The sequence below is a fragment of the Pan troglodytes genome, chromosome 2, assembly GCF_028858775.2.
Source record: "Pan troglodytes isolate AG18354 chromosome 2, NHGRI_mPanTro3-v2.0_pri, whole genome shotgun sequence".
Lineage (NCBI taxonomy): Eukaryota > Metazoa > Chordata > Mammalia > Primates > Hominidae > Pan > Pan troglodytes.
Window position 1 is genome coordinate 28,204,588 of NC_086015.1, and position 16,026 is coordinate 28,220,613.

General features: G+C 40.8%; 1 protein-coding gene across 23 annotated transcripts in view; it reads right to left on the minus strand.

Annotated features, from left to right (window-relative positions):
• THRB (thyroid hormone receptor beta) overlaps positions 1–16,026 on the minus strand; it is a 376,864-nt gene that overhangs the window by 99,937 nt on the left and 260,901 nt on the right. For all 23 annotated transcript variants that reach the window (XM_016940582.3, XM_054680443.1, XM_054680441.1 and 20 more), the window contains one exon: positions 10,619–10,682. In XM_016940582.3, coding sequence (XP_016796071.1) covers positions 10,619–10,640 — 22 coding nt within the window. In that variant the 5' untranslated portion in view covers positions 10,641–10,682. The remainder of the gene's footprint in view (positions 1–10,618; positions 10,683–16,026) is intronic.

The window sequence follows — 16,026 nt, forward strand, 5'->3', positions numbered from 1 at the left end:
AGAATAACAAATAAATTTTTTGTCTCTCTCTCTCTTTTTTTTTTTTTAAAAAAAGAAAAGTCCTTAGCTGTACGGAAAATTCTTTTAGAAAATTCTAGCTAGGGTGCTAAATTTGAATGTGACACTAGTGAGAAGACATGAATTATGGGAATGGGCTAAGCAAAGCTATAGACATTTAAGGTTAGCTGCAAAACAAACTTCTTAAAAAAGTACAAACACTCATTTACATTTGTTTTTTTTTTTTCCATTGTAGGATCATAATTCTGTTGGCTGTTTTCTCCACAGTAAATTAAGTTAGTGAGTATCTACTATGTGCCAGGTACTCCCTCATAATGGCTGTTGTATGTTGTGCCCCAGTGCTCCAGACTCTATGTTAAGTGATTTATATAAATCTTACATCCTCACCACAATCCTTTGAGAAAAGTTCAGCATTTTCAGCATTGGGATTTTTAAGATTTCCCCAAGTGAGTTAAACATGTAGATCAGGCTGAGAACAATAACCCTATGAGGACTGCTCACCAGAGTGCTATATTCTCTTCAGACCCCAAAATGGAAGTCCTTTCATTTATTTAAAAAAATTAAAAATAATAAGTATATAAATACCTCTTCCCATAACCAAAAGTACCACACATCTAAAAACAATACATTAAAGCAGCATAGAATAGCATTCTAAGCTCGGGCGTGGTGGCTCATGCCTGTAATTCCAGCACTTTGAGAAGCCGAGGTGGGCAGACTGCTTGAGCCCAGGAGTTTAAGACCAGCCTGGTCGACATGGTGAGACCCTGTCTCTGCAAATAATAATAAAAATAAAAAAATTTAGCTGAGTGTGGTGGTGTGTGCCAGTGGTTCCAGCTACTCACAAGGCTAAGGTGGGAGGATTAACTGAGTCTGGGAGGTCTCCTTGGGAGGAGGAGGTCACTGTCTCCATGGCAGTAAGCTGTGATCACACCACTGCCTGGGTGACAGAGTGTGAGACCCTGTCTCAAAAAACAAAAACAAAAAAATAGGATTTTAAGCTCGATGCCTATCAAATCATTTGTGGGACAGAGAAACAAGTTTCCTCATGACTGTTCCATTACTTCAATGAAAAATGCTGGCCTTGGAGTGCAGGCCTGAAGGACTTTGTGATCATTTGAGCTGGAGAGTTTGCTGTTCTGATGAGCCACGTGGATAAGTGAAGATGCTGATGTTCACTGGTCAAATGCATGGTTTCAGGAACCATGAGTTTGTCATTTGTGGGCAAAAGTAACAATAGACACCTACACAGTCATCAGGAGTAGAGCATCACTAATTACATTTCAATTTGCCCACCCTAGGTCAGGTTAGGCCTAGATTAAAGGGTAATATTTTAGATTTTTTTGTAGGTACTCAGATGGCCAAACTAACATTTTCTGTGGAAAAAAACAAAACCCTCTACATCAGTGATTCTCAAACTTCTGTGTGCATCAGAATCACTTGGAGAGCTAATTAGGCACAATAAAAGCCAAGGCACTTGTCATTAGGTAAGATGGTTGGCTAGAACTTTTTTCTTTTTAAGCTAAATTTCCCAGTGATTCTGATCCCACCACCAAGTTTGAGAACAACAGCTCTTTCCTTAACACCAGATGCATAGCAGAATCACTTGAGGAGTTAAAAAAACAAAGCTACCAGAGGTTCCACCTTACACCAATTAATTGGAATCTCTAGGGGTGGGGCACAGACACTGGTATTTTTTAACAGATCCCCAGCTGATGTGTAATAGGCAGCAGGGTTGAGAACCACTGTGTCCCACTGGGTTGTACTTTAGAATTACCTGGACAGTTTTAAAAGAATGCTGAGTCTTGGGCCCCCACCTGGAGATTGCTATTAAACTGGTCTAGGATGGCATGGACATCAGAACTTTAAAAAGCTCCTAGAGTGGCCAGGTGTGGTGGCTCATGCCTGTAATCCCAGCACTTTGGGAGCCTAAGGGGGATGGATCAGCTGAGCCCAGGAGTTTGAGACCAGCCTGGGCAACATGGCAAGACCCCAACTCTACAAAAAATACAAAAATTAGCTAGGTGTGGTGGTGAGTTCCTGTAGTCCCAGCTACTCAGGAGGCTGAGATGGGGGAATCACACGAGCCTGGAAGGTGGAGGTTGCAGTGAGCTGAGATCATTCCACCGCACTCCAGCCTGGGCCACAGAGTGAGACCCTGTCTCAAAAAGAAAGCTCCCAGAGGGATTCTAATATGCAGCCAAGTTTGAGCAGGACAAACTTAGGTCCTCTTTCAAAGAGAGGGATCAAATTTCTGGTCACCTGGCTGTCATTTTGGAAACTGAAGTTGTTCTAGAAGCAATTGTCCGAATCTCTAGGAGTTTTGAGGGAGGTTTTTGCTAATCTGACTAAATTTGCTGAGATTTTATTAATTTGGTCTCAGCTTACTAAAAAGGAGAAGAAAGAATACTTAATACATCTTCCTTGGAAATGCAGCACGAAAAAGACAAAGAACTTCAGTCAAGGTTAAACAAAAAAAAAGAAAGAAACATAATCACCATTTGAAGCCATTTAACCCACAGTTTCCCAATCTTTGGGAACTGATGGTCCAAATACTGAACAGTCTGCTGTGGTGGCCCTGGGCAAGGCACTTCACCACATTGGCTTCAGCCTGCTAATGTGTGAACCATGGCTTAGAGAAAATGACTCAGTTCAGTTACAGAACCAAGACAAGAAAGCATCTGCACTCTGCAGGCTTGGGGAACTGGCATTCCACACTAGTTTCCTTTTTACAACACAGCCAGATTCCAGAGCGAGAATGTCATCATAGCCAAGACTTGAAAGAAAAGCAAAGATGGATAAAACAAGCGCCTGGGACTTTTCAGATGGCAATGGTGGCAGGTGGTGGTGCCATATAAAAATAACTCTTGGCTCATTGCAAACAAAATAACACCATATAGTCATTAGAAACCAAATTCTGGTTGGAAAATTGTTTTCTTTTGAAGGGATTTGCACCTATATATGTGCAACTGCTGTGGACTTCAGTGGCATTTAGGAGACTAGAGAGGAAGATACATCCCCACATAACAGAACCTTGTTAAGTTATAGTTGTTATTTGTGACTGTTAGGAAAAAAGTTAGGTAGAGATGTGCTGGACAGCTCTTGGTTACAGCAGGGCTTGCAGGAGACTGAGATGAGTTTAGCAGAGTGGTGATGGTGGGGATAATGGGGATGATGATGTGGGGGGCAATGATCATAGTGGAGGTTGGTGTGATGATGATTGTGGTTGGGGTATGAGAAGAAGCCAGCTTTGTAAAGGGTGCCTTCTAGGAAGGGTGCCTTCTGTAAAGGGTGACTTCTAGGAAGAATACAGGGGTTGCAGAGAAAGAATTTTTTTTTCACTCTTCTGCTCCCACCTTCTACTCTCTATAAAGTCTTGTCCTTTTGACATTTCAACTTCCTGATTACCTAGCTGCTCAAATTTGGAAACTGAAGTTGTTCTAGAAGTAATTGTCTAAGAGTTGCTGGGAGATTTGAGGGAAGGTTTTCGCTAGTCTGTCTGGATTTGGTGAGATTTTGTTAATCTGGTCTCTTTCAGAAAGCTCCCTACTTTTCTGTAGTAAGTTTCTCTTCCAAGAGAAGCTCAGGAAGTTAAAGAGGAGGGATGAGAGGAGGACAGAGACAGTCAGAGCACAGGAGGACCGGTCCTTCTTCAGGTAGCCTATAGGGCATCTTTTACCCAGTCATACCACATGAAGAGTTACCGTTCTTTGTTTCATGAGGAAAAAAGGAGCACTTGCTCTTGTTTTGAAGAAAAAGGTGATGTATTAGCTGCACAGAAATTCTTCCTGGTGGTCTCTTGATTTGCCCCTTATTATGGTAGAAACTGGAGAAACTCATGAACTGAGGTGCTGGTCTCCTCTCTTCCCTAGTCTAGGTGGAAGCCATGGAGTGATTTTCATCCTCTTCTACCAATTTGTGTGTGACAGGAAAAAAAAAGTAAGATGACAAATATTTATGGTTTTCCCTTCCTTTGCTTTCCAAGGTAACTGAGGTCCCAAGGAAGATCTGTTTATTTTGCTGAGTGGGGTTTTAAAAGGAAATACATATCGAGGAAGTGGAGAGAAGAGGCTCACAGTCTTGAAGGTGGAGGTAGTAGTGGGGAGAAGAGGGAGGGGAGCGAAGGGTCCAGATTCCTGACTGCAGCGGGGAGGGGAGGCAGTGTGTACAGCAGACTCATCAGGGTTTTAGCCTCTGGGGAGAGAGGGAGAAGAGGATGTGAGGTTTCAGCAGTTCCTGTGAGGCATGGATCTGTGGGAGAGATGTCTGAGCATGAATTTAAAGACTTTCTGTGTGATGTGTGTAATAGCCTCCCTTCTGCCCTCAAGGAATTTGGGGGAAGACAGATGCTTCCTTTCTAGCCTACTTGCAGTGAGATTTTTATTTCTTTTAGAAGTGACAGCATGCAGAGGGAGGAGCAAAAAGGCCCCCATCACATTGTGTGGTTAAATACTGAAGAAATAAAATCAAAGCTTAGCCAACAGTAGAGCTAGCTATTTGGGCTATTTTTCTTTCTGCCAAACTATTCATGGCAGCATTCGTAATGTGTATAGATGGCTGTATGGAATCCAAGGCCATGTTTTATTTTTGGTCACATCTGGGGAGACAGGAATTCAGGAGAAATTGCAATAAACCTCCAGATTTCCCTTCAGAATGGCTATTCCAGGAGCGTGTCCATCTATCTAAAGCCTCCCAGCTCTATGGCACTGTGGGAAGGGGAGCCGAGGGTCGTGTTGGCATTCTGCATCGCTGCTCTCCTTTGGCTTCTGTTATTACTTCATCTACACCTGTAATCAGTCCTAAGGCCTGGGGATTGGCTGTCCTGAGTTTGGGAGAAGGGACAGAAGGACCTCCACCAATCAGGTTTGCCCCTCCCTTGTCTCAGAGGCTCACCACTTTGTGTGAGTGTTTGGTGCACAAAGGGAAGAATGCAAGTGTTAAAAGTAAGTATGAGAGAGAAAAATCTTCAACCTTAAGCAAGTCATTCCTGCATCTAATTAAAAAGAACTACATGTTGAAATAAAAGTGCTAACACATTCCAAAGAGCCCATTGAGGTCTGTCCCTCAGTACTCATCAGAAGATATTACTAAGCTTGACAACAAAGAAATAAATCATAAATGACACCTCAATAGAACTCATTCTATATAAACTAAAAGCTTTTGTATGACCAAAAATGCTATGGAACCATATTTACAATTTATTTGTAAATGGTTTGAAATAAAAATTAGATAGAGATGGAAAGAGAGAGAAAGATTAAAGCAAATGTGATAAAATTAACATTTTAAGACTTAGGGTAAAGGATGGCTTGAAATTCTTTGTATTAATTTTGCAACTTTCCTGTAAGTATAAAATTATTTCAAAGGAAGAAAAATTAAGAAAGGTTAAATATTGCCATAAACAAAAAGAAGAGATATGTACTAAATTGAGAAAAATATATATACTGTTTAAGATAGAAAATGACTTAATTCCCTAATATCTAAATCATTAAGAAAAAGACAAATACCACAATAGAAAAGTTAAACAAACAGGTTAAGTTATAAAAGGTGAAGTTTGAGTCAGCAATCAATGTGTGTGTGTGGGGGGGTATATAGTCAAATTTATAATCAATAAGAAAAATATAAAGTTTTGAAAGGCTTGATACAATTTTGCCTAATAAATTACCTCCTCAAAAACAAAGAAATAGGCTAACTATACCAAAAATTTCTACATTTGGAGGGTATATACTTAAATGGAGGCTGAACTGCTGTTGGATGTCTCAATTGGTCCAATAATCTGGCTAAAATGTGAAAACAGAAAAAGTTTTTAAAGCTGTTCAGTCCCTTTGACCCATCATTTCCTTTAACATAGTAGAGTTTATCCAGAGGAAATTATCGGAAAGATGCAAAATTATGTACAAGGCAGTTCATTATATATTCATCATGTCAATATGTAATAAATATGTATTCATCATATATTATTTATAACAATATTATGTTAATAGCCTAATAATCAGGGACTATATCACCATATGATGAATTACTAAGTAGCCATGAACAAATCCCTTTGAGGAAGCGTGTTTATTGACAACAGGAAATGTTAACAATATGTACAGTGTTAACATTAGTTATTTTTGAATGGTGTCATTATTTTGCCGTCAGTAACCTTTTGAAACCATGGAAAGCCATTCTACGTAGGTTGTAGGACATATGCACCACTGTGACTCTATTTCTGAAGGAAGAAATGGCCATTAAGAAGCAGTTGAAAAACCTAAGGGACACCTGAAGGTCCACCTTTGAAAAATGGCATGGGCTTCACAATAAAATGCCGAGTTTTCCCAACTTAAATGTTTTGTCTGACTCTGAAAAGCTTGTTCAGTAGGACAGTCTCAAAACACAAAATGCACTGCCTCAGTGTTCACTTTTTCTTTATACTCAACCATCAATATATGTATGCCTTACTTTATGAACATGTGATTTATAAATATTCAAATTTTAGAAGTGGAAGGGGAACTAGGGATGAACTGCTTTCACTTTCTCATTATTAGATAAGGAATTCAAGATCTAGGGAGATGAAGTGACTTGCTTAGTTAACTTAGCAAAAGAAGACTCTAACTTTGATATTTAACATTTAGCATATTCACATCTTAGCATAAATTGCCCTATGCTGTTGATCATGGTTTTATCCAAAATAGAGCTCATATATCCATAACACATAAACAGGTTCTACAATTAATGAGAAAAAGACAAAAACTACAGTGGGCAAATGGACAATAACTATGAACAAGCAAGTTACAGATGCAGAAATGCGAGTGGTGAATAAACATGTAAAAAATGCTCAACCTCAGTTGTAATAAGGGAAATTTTTAAAAACCTGGGTTGTTCTCAGTTTTGCTTAACACATGAGCCCCTCCCAAAGCAAGCTCACAGGAAACAGTACAAAGATCACATGGTGGGAAATTTTGGGGTAATATCTGAAAGCTCCTATCTATCTTGGCACGCATCCCTTCCCTGCTACAGAGGGATACTCAAGAATAATGCCTTGATAAAGAAAATACCTTCCCACAGTAGGGAATTTAAACAAACAAGCAAGTCACAAAGAAGTCCAAGTTAATAACTGAATGGGGAATACATTATTCACATTAAAGGCATCATAATAGAGTGACTTTAAATTACTGGAGGCCCAGTTTCAATGAAAATGTCAAGTACTTTGCCAGCTTTATGCCATATCCTAATATACAGCCAGGTTCAGCGCAAACATAATGGGTCTTTGTTTTTGCCTCTTCCAGCACAGTTTGAATTCTTGGTTTCCTGTTCAGTCAAGGCCAAAAGCCTCTAACTTTGGTATTTAACATTTTAGCTACTCATATCTTAGAACAAATTTCCCTATGCTGAGGATCATGGTTTTATTAAAAATAGAGCTCATTATATTGTCATCAATGTCAGCAGAATTTCCCTCAGATTATCTAGGAAGTGATGCTTAATTCCAGACAGATAAAATATTGTATTAAGGTACTTTTTTACTTCCTTCTTTAAGAATTGTATTTTTTTTTCTTGTTTCTGCTGAGGTTGGAAGGAATCGCATTTTTCAATGAATGATTTCATATAGTCCTAATTTCAAATTAGGTGGCGTAAAGCAGTGAGAAAATTTTGGCAAGACCTGACTCTACTGTAGCTTATATTAAGTAACCTCAAAAAATAAACAATTATTCATTCGAGTTAGTGCAAAGTACATAAATTTAATAAGCATTGCGGTTGAAAGAGCCTACAAAAAACATGCCTAGTTTATCTGAAAATGCTGACCTGTTCTGTTTGAGGAAAATAGATTCAATATTAACTACTGATCATTTAAAAAATGATTTTCTTTTCATAAGGGTTTAATTGATTTCCTGTGTTGAATAGCAGTAATATTATCTATTATGCTTTTCAAAGGAAAAATATGCATATTTGGCCTTTGAAGTATGCTCCTAGAGCAAGCACTTAGTTCTGACAGCTTATAACTTCATTATGGTCTTCCTTTGGGTTTCTTAAAACATGTACCCCTGAGCCCACTGCAATCAAAGGAGGGAAAAGAACATTGTTTTATCTCATACACAAACAAGGGCATCTAAAGTAATGATTTTCTCATATGAGCCCACTAACGTATACTGTACATATATGTGTCTGGAGTAGGTTTCTTTTGAAAATAGAACTACAATTAGTTTCTCCACTATGAAGCAAATGCTGGAAGTGAAAACTCCCTCCTCCACTAGGAGGCAGCTGGGGTTCTGGCTCAGTCTGCGAGGAAAGCATCCCAGCTTCCACAAGATGGGCTGAAAAGCTGGCTTACCCTAGAGCTGTCTAGGAGTGGGCCTAGATTCCTAGCTCAGCTCTCAAGCTGACTCAGACCTGGGGGCTCTGCTCAGTAATGAGATGGTTTGTAGCTAGAAGAGAACTGCCTGGACCACCCTGGGCTCTAGAACAAGGGTCCACAAACTATGGGCCAAAGCTGACCTGCTGCCTGTTTTATAAATTTGTAGTAAACCACAGCCAAGTCTATTTATTTACATATAGTCTATGGCTTTTCATGCTACAATGGCAGAATTGAGTAATTATGACAGACACTGTATGGGCTGCAAAGCCAGAAATATTTATTCACTGGCCCTTTACAACAACAATAAAAATTGCCAGCCCCTGATCCAGAGGAGCTGGAATGAATGGTCACTCTCCCGAGATGAACTGCGCTGTACCTAGAACTAATCCCCACAGCAAGCGAAGACCATTTTATTACCTACTTTTACACCATGTTTTGCCATTTCATATGTCTTGGGGTATGTTCTTCGAGTCCAGATCTTTGGACACTTTTTCAGGTGGGCAAATTATCATGGAGTAGAGAGCCATCCTTATAGCACCTGCTCTCACACTGTCCTTTATCAGAAAGGAATACTGTCCCTCCATTTTGCAGCGTGGCTACCTGCTGTCTGGTATCTGTGTGCTCACACCTGCATGTGCCTGCAAAGACTTAGGCCATCACTCCTCCTGACTGAGATTGCCATTCATCCCAACAGAAACATTGAGGCTGTAGCTAAGGTTGAATGTGTTGGTTTATGACGTAGAAGGAGTGCGATTTTAGTGGCGGAGAATTTGACCTAGTTGGCAGTGGAATAGATGTGGGAGTGGGTGCGTTTTGGTGCCTGTTGATGTGAAATAAGAAGATATGTGATTCTGATGCCCTCAGCCCCTACAGGTGTGAATCATTGTGATTTGCCCAGGCACCCCATCTTTTTGCTATATCAGGAGCTCCAGTACGGGTGGGTAGAGAGGCTGGGCAAAGATGCTGGGAGAGATAAAGTTTATGGTCATTGGGAGGCTTCAAAACTTTTAGAAGGCTGAGTGGCAACTTCCAGTTGCTTCTGTTTCTCAGGTCTACTGGAGAATAAGTTCTTGGAGCAATTTGTCCTGCATGTTTAGTTCATCATAGGGTGGGGAGGTGACATGAATAGATAATCAAAGGTCAGGCTGCATCCTCGACACACAGAGGTCTATGAGGACCTGCCCTGTTGCCATGGTAACAAAAAGGACAGTGGTGGGCTTGCTGCTAGGCTGGAAGGTATATAGCTGAGGTCATAAACTGACAGCTCATGGGTTGATTCTAGTTAGCAGACATATTTCGACTGAGCCAGAAGTCTATAAAATTTTTATAAGTTATTTGCTAACATCTAAAATTTGGGATATTTCATTTAAAATCTGAATTTCCAACTTCTCTTGCAAATTTGAGATCTCTGGACACATGGGGCTTCATTCCTTCTTGTCAGTGATTGCTTAGAGTGGGAGATGGCTTCCTTTTAGAGAGAACCAGAGTTGTCCAGCTTTGTTTACTTGTTTTTCCTTTTACCTAACCTTTGTCATCACTGGTGTTATTGGCCTGTTCCCTGGCACCACTGAGTGTACAACCATCGCTCTATAAATTGCACAAAGAATTTGTGCTATTGCAACCTTGTATTCCTCCAAGGCCATTCTGTCTCTCCTTTGACCCTTGCTAAGAGTTTTATAACTGACTTATACCTTACATGACCTAATCATATTCCATTCTGACTTTACTGCTGAATGGAATAAACAGCCAACTTCTGAAAATATACACTTCCTGCGGTCACAAAGTATGTAGAGCCATTTATTATATTAATTGGTATGTCTGTAAGAAGTAAACATACACTGGGCACAGTGGCCTACTGTAAATCCAAGCACTTTGGGAGGCTGAGGTGGGAGAATCACTTGAGCCCTGGCAAGTTGGGGCTGCAGTAAACTGTGAGTGCACCACTGCACTCCAGCCTGGGTGACAGAGCAAGACCCTGTCTCAAAAAAAAGGAAAAAAAAGAAAAGAAAATAGTAAACTTAGTGTGCAATGGCTAAAGGATGGCTAAAAATGAATAGTCATTTCCTCTCCATCACCTTTCTGGTGAGGATGCATCTTATATCAGAAGAACATGGAAGTACATTTCTAGGGAGGTATTCACAGGATTTAATAACACTTATTGGTTTGGAAATAACGGTTGCTAAAACTCGCAAGTTAATCTTTAAGAATCTATAATTTCACTCTAGGTGGAACAAAAATGGAGGCACACAAAGAAAATGTAAAAAAAAAAGATACCTGTCATACTGTTGGGAGTCATAGGTTAGTAATCATTCTGGATCCCTTTTTTCACTGACATCTCCTACAAGGAAAAAATACAAAAAAAATCATAGATTATAATTTGCATTTTCCATAATGGTTTTGTTCCAAACAATATCATATGCATTAATTACCTTGAAGCAATATTTGTTACTCTCAACTCAGAACTGGGGACACCGAAGCATAGGTGGGCTATGTGATATGTGTAAATTTGTAAGACCTCTTAATTTTCATCTCAGGGTTCCTTCTATAAACATGTTTTAAAAATAAATTTTTTATCAAGGTCACATTTTTCCATCTCAGATTTTTAAGAAAGCTACCAGCTCACGGATTTGCTGTTTATCCCGAGAGTGGCTAAGATGTATTAGCATCTCTAATCTAGATCTTGCTTCTCAAGGTGTGGTCTGTGGGCCAGCAGTCTCGACATTGCCTGAGAGCTTGTGAGAAATAGAAAATTTGGGCACCCCCTCAGTCAGAATCTGCATTTGGACAAGACCCCCAGGTGATTCATGTGCACCTTAAAGTCATAGACACACTGCCCTAGAGAACTGAATCCATATTCTCATCTGCCCATTTATGACTTGTCCTAGTCAGAGCTGAACTCCCCACCTCACCACTACCTTAATGAGATCCAAGAGCAACGTCAGACTTGGCCCTCAGGCTGGGGATGGAGGCCTGGTATGCATCAGTGGCCAGAGGTGCACTGACCCAGGGAAGAATGCCAAGGAAGGCTGCACACAGGATGACACAGATGGACACTGGCGGGTGATGAACCTGGGTCACAGTCCTTCAGCATATTGCTGGAGACAGATTAGGATTAGCTTTCTTTTTCTGGAGTGTGTTCTGTGGCCAGTGGTAGATGGTGGTAGCATTTTGGCTTAGGGATAGCACTGAAGCCTGAGGCATGGGCTTGAGGTCCAACGTTGTAATATACTACTAGCTGTGGGATCAGAGGAAGTAATTTCAAAGCACTGGAAACACGATTTCTTCAGTGTAAGATGAGGAAACTAATACTTGTCCCATTTATTTCACAAGGCTGGTATTTCTGAGGTTTGAAGATGCTGTGAGTGGAAGTGCTGGGTAATCTATAACGTACTGTGCCCATGAAAGGGAGGAACAATTTTGTTAAATAAATGGTTGGAGAAGAAGAAGAACGAGGCAGAGGAAGTGTGTGGATTATGTTTACAACACAGATTTATACATAGCCATTCATGCTCTGTCTCCACATCTAATGCTGCAGCAATGACTTCAAACCTTGATCATACTTCTTGTCCCATTCTGTGGAAATTACATGTTTACACGACTGCCTTTCCCACCACACTGTAATCTCTTTATGGCAGAGACTGCCTTTCTCATGTTTATATCTTCTACACGGAGCGGAATGTCAGATACATAACAGGTACTCAACAATATATGTTGAACAACTAAATAAAATAAGATGAATGAAGTTGATATAGCATAGTGTAAGCTGCCAAATTGGCACCTGATGGAGAGGATGAGTATTCACTGCTAGGAAAATGCATTCTTGCCTCTGATTAACTCGTCAAGGGTCTCTACCACAAGCCCTTTGTCCCATCTTTGTTCACCTGTCCAGCAGCATTTTGAGTGAGAGGCACCAAGTTCTGAGCTGCTGTAGGTGAGAGCACAGGTCGTACCTACAGTATTGCGGGTCCTGACTCTGTTGCTCCTCTTAGAAACTGTGCTGCCATTAACCACCCCCTCTGAACCCATGGAAGCTGCCATGTTTTCACATGCTACCACTCCTGAATATTCTAAAGAGGTGGAGGAACTTGGCTTGGACTGTGCCCCACCTCTGGCAAAACTGGCTTAAGACTTGAGGTGGACTAGTAAGATGATTTTTCAGGGTGAAAGAAAGGGAGGGAGTGAGGGAGAGAGAAAGAGATATTATCTAGTTCCTCTCTAGGGACAGAATTTATCAGAAGTTAAAACTCTAACACTGAGACCATATCTCTCAGCCACCTGGAAAAAGTCCATTTGAAGGTGAGAGAGAGGATCCATCTGACATTCACAGACAGCCTGAAGTGGAAGGAGAAAGCTGTGGTGTCTCTCGGCTCTTTCTGAGGCCCAGCTGTATCCTCTTCTGCTCCTCCAGGGATTTGGCTATTCAGTCCTTCCTTGGATGCCCTCAGTAAAATATTACCCTTTTTACAATAAGCTGGTTTGACTTAGGTTTCTGTCACTTGCAACCAAAAGAATCCTGACTGATAATATTAAAATACAACATTAATACAAATGTGTCAGCATAGTTTTGTATGCTTTTTATTGTCTTGAAGGCGAAGCTATAAAATCCCAGTTATGTCCTTATGATATTATCAGTTAAAAATATCTTCATTTTCAAAATTCCAATTGAATAGGCATATGAACTACAGGAAATTATTGTGTGTGGGGCAGAAAGTATCTAGGAATGGAAAAAATCTTAATTCTTATTAAGACTTTAAAAATAGTGTTATCACCACAAAATTTGGTACTAATTTTTCTGTTTAGTACTATTTTCCTTCAACCATAGTACAATTTAGTACTTCAGTATTTTAGTGTTACTGTTACTATATAACAGATATAGTATTACTAATACTATTAATAGTATACTAGTGTTACTTTTACTGTAGTATTTTGGTATTATTTAGTATTTAGTTGTATTTAGTACAATTTTCCTTCAGTGAGCTCTAGAGTTTTCAATGTAATTCCAGTAAAGCTTCTAACAATCCCCCAGAGAAGGCAGGTGTCCCGGGGCCTCCTTTCCTGGTCTCCTATCCTACATGGTGGGTGTTGGTAAAATGCTCTGTACTGAGGAGGGGAATCCCAAGATGGTCCTTTCCACAGCCTTGGCAGAGGCCTGGAGCTCACCAGCAAATCATGGGATCAAAGGAGAAAACAAAGTCCAAAAGAACTTAAAAGTAAAGCAAGCTGAGTTTCTTTATTTGCCAGGAAGGAAACAAGCACAGCGAAGGGCTTTGTAGGTCAGTGAGGAGGAAGGATCAAGGAGTTGTTGGGTTAGAAAGGGGTGGCTACGCTAATGAAGGATTGATACCTAGCATCTGTGTGTCATTCATTAAAACATGCCCTGTTTCTCTCTGGTCAGGGAAGGGTTTTCAGTTAGATCCAGTGAGGGTCTGTGTACCACGGCCCTTCAAAGTCGATGGTCCTTTAACTGCTTCAACAGTTCAGCACTAGGGGAAGGGAAATGCCATTCCATTTAGTCTTCTAGGCAACTGCTACCCAAGTGGAGAATATCCCTTTGACATGGGTCATTGTTTGGTTATCGCGAGGCCTTGGTTGAGGCTACTCTGTTTAGGCAATGCCCTAGGTTTTGTTTAAAGACAACACTGTGGCCTGTCCACAAGCAGCTTCTAAACTAACATAGGGAGAGAATTGCACCAAATAAATGCAAAAATGTATACAGGTTTCACCTTACCTGTCTCTTCAGAGTAGACTGGGGCCATGAGAGAAGGAAAGGTCATTTCTACTTGGGCTTATTTGGGGAGGATTTTGAGTGGAGGTGACGCCAGACCTTTAGGCCCTTCTTTCAAATAGACCTCTCCCCAGGTTATGATTTAACCCTTTGTTCTCATCCTTGTGCTCCTAAGGCCCACGGACTACTCTGCAAGGAATGAGCTTCATACAGAAAAACTGGGTGGTGCCTTTACATTACGCAGGTTTTAAGCAGGGGCGTGATATGACCCAATGTGGGTTTTTAAAGCTTTACAGCAGCTCGTGGGTGGAGAGCAGACTGGTCAGGCCATGGCAGGTCCAGAATAGAGAAAAAGGTGCTGGAACTTGAGTGGAGGTGGTGGAGATGGTGAGAGGGCTAGGTGTTTAAGTGACATTTAAGAGGTAGAAACAAGACTTGTGAAGAATGTGATATGAGCATTTAACACTGGGATAAACACTGCGGATGCAGATAGGTTAAGATTGGAGGCTCTCTGCCCTCAAGGAATTTACAATCCATTTTATAAGCTGGTTGGGAAGGAACAGCTAAAAATAAAAGTCACAGATGCCATGTGCCAAGGGGTGGTGCTGAGAATCATGCAGGTGGAGCCTTCCTCTGCCAGTTCTACCCGTTCTCAGCCCAGTGCTGTGTCCCTTAAATAAAGCTCATTCCACTCATTGGAAGAGTAGAAAAGCAGGCATTCACCTCTCAAACACACAAAATGTGTTTGTATTTAAAAAATCCAAATGATGGTAAAGTTATTATTGAATCCTCTGAAACTGGAAAGTAAATGGAATTATTATCAACACTTAGTAAATAGGTCCAGGAACTTTGGAAGGCCTTGGGTTCCATGCCACACTGTGAACTGTGGCTGCTGCTAATTACTCTAACAGCATCTTGGGCTGCATGGACAGAAATATAGCCTGTAGCTGGGCACAGTGGCATGCACTTGATACTCTTAGCTACTTGGGAGGCCAAGGTGGGAAGACTGCTTGAGCCCAGGAGTTTGAGACCAGCCTGGGCAACATAGTGAGACCCTGTCTCAAAAAAAAGGAAAGAAAGAAATAAAAGAAAAAAAGAAAGGCAGAAAGAAAGAAAGAAGGAGGAAAGGAAGGAAGGAAAAGAAAGAAAGAGAAAGAAAGAAAAAGGAAGAAAGAAAGAAAGAAAGAGAAAGAGCCTGTAGGACATTGGTCAGACCACATGTGGGCTGCTACATTTTAAGAAGGATGTCTCATGTACAATATCCTGGACGATGGAAAACATATCTTAAGGAAACATTGAAGGAAACCTAGAAAAGGGAAGAGTCACAAGAGGGGTAGAGAGTGGTCTTCAAATATCTGAAAATCTGTCACGTGGAAGAGAGTGCAGGCATGTTCGGTGGACAGAGGACGGGTGGAGAGATGCTGTTGGAGACTGCTGAGGGGCCTTTCCCTGCCCTGCCTGACGTCTAAGAAGATGCATGTCTCATAGGCTGGGATGGCCACACAGAAGAACACAGTCTCCTTACCTTGCGGTGCTTTTTGCTCTCAGGGCATGTTAAGCCTCTCTTGAGAAGACCTGGGTCTTTAAGCTGCAATAAAGCAGGCGCTGTGTGTATGAAATGGCTTCAGGGACAAGCTAAAATCCTGCTCCATGTCCCTCACTCCCTTCAAATTCTCCTTTAAAGCTTCATTCTTTAGCTGAGTGATCTCAACTATTAGGGAGTGTGCTCTCCTCAAGAAATGTAATGAAAAATTACATTTCCATTTAATTATATCACTTGCCCCTCCCCTTGAAAAATGGGTAAGCCATTTGGTATATACTTTCAGAGGGTTCACAGATACTTTACACATGCAAAATCTACTCACAGCTGCCATATTAAGCTTTGGCTATGGACTTTGATCATTCTTAAAATGCAGATAGCTAATGGAAGAGATATAAGTTGATGTAAATGTGATCT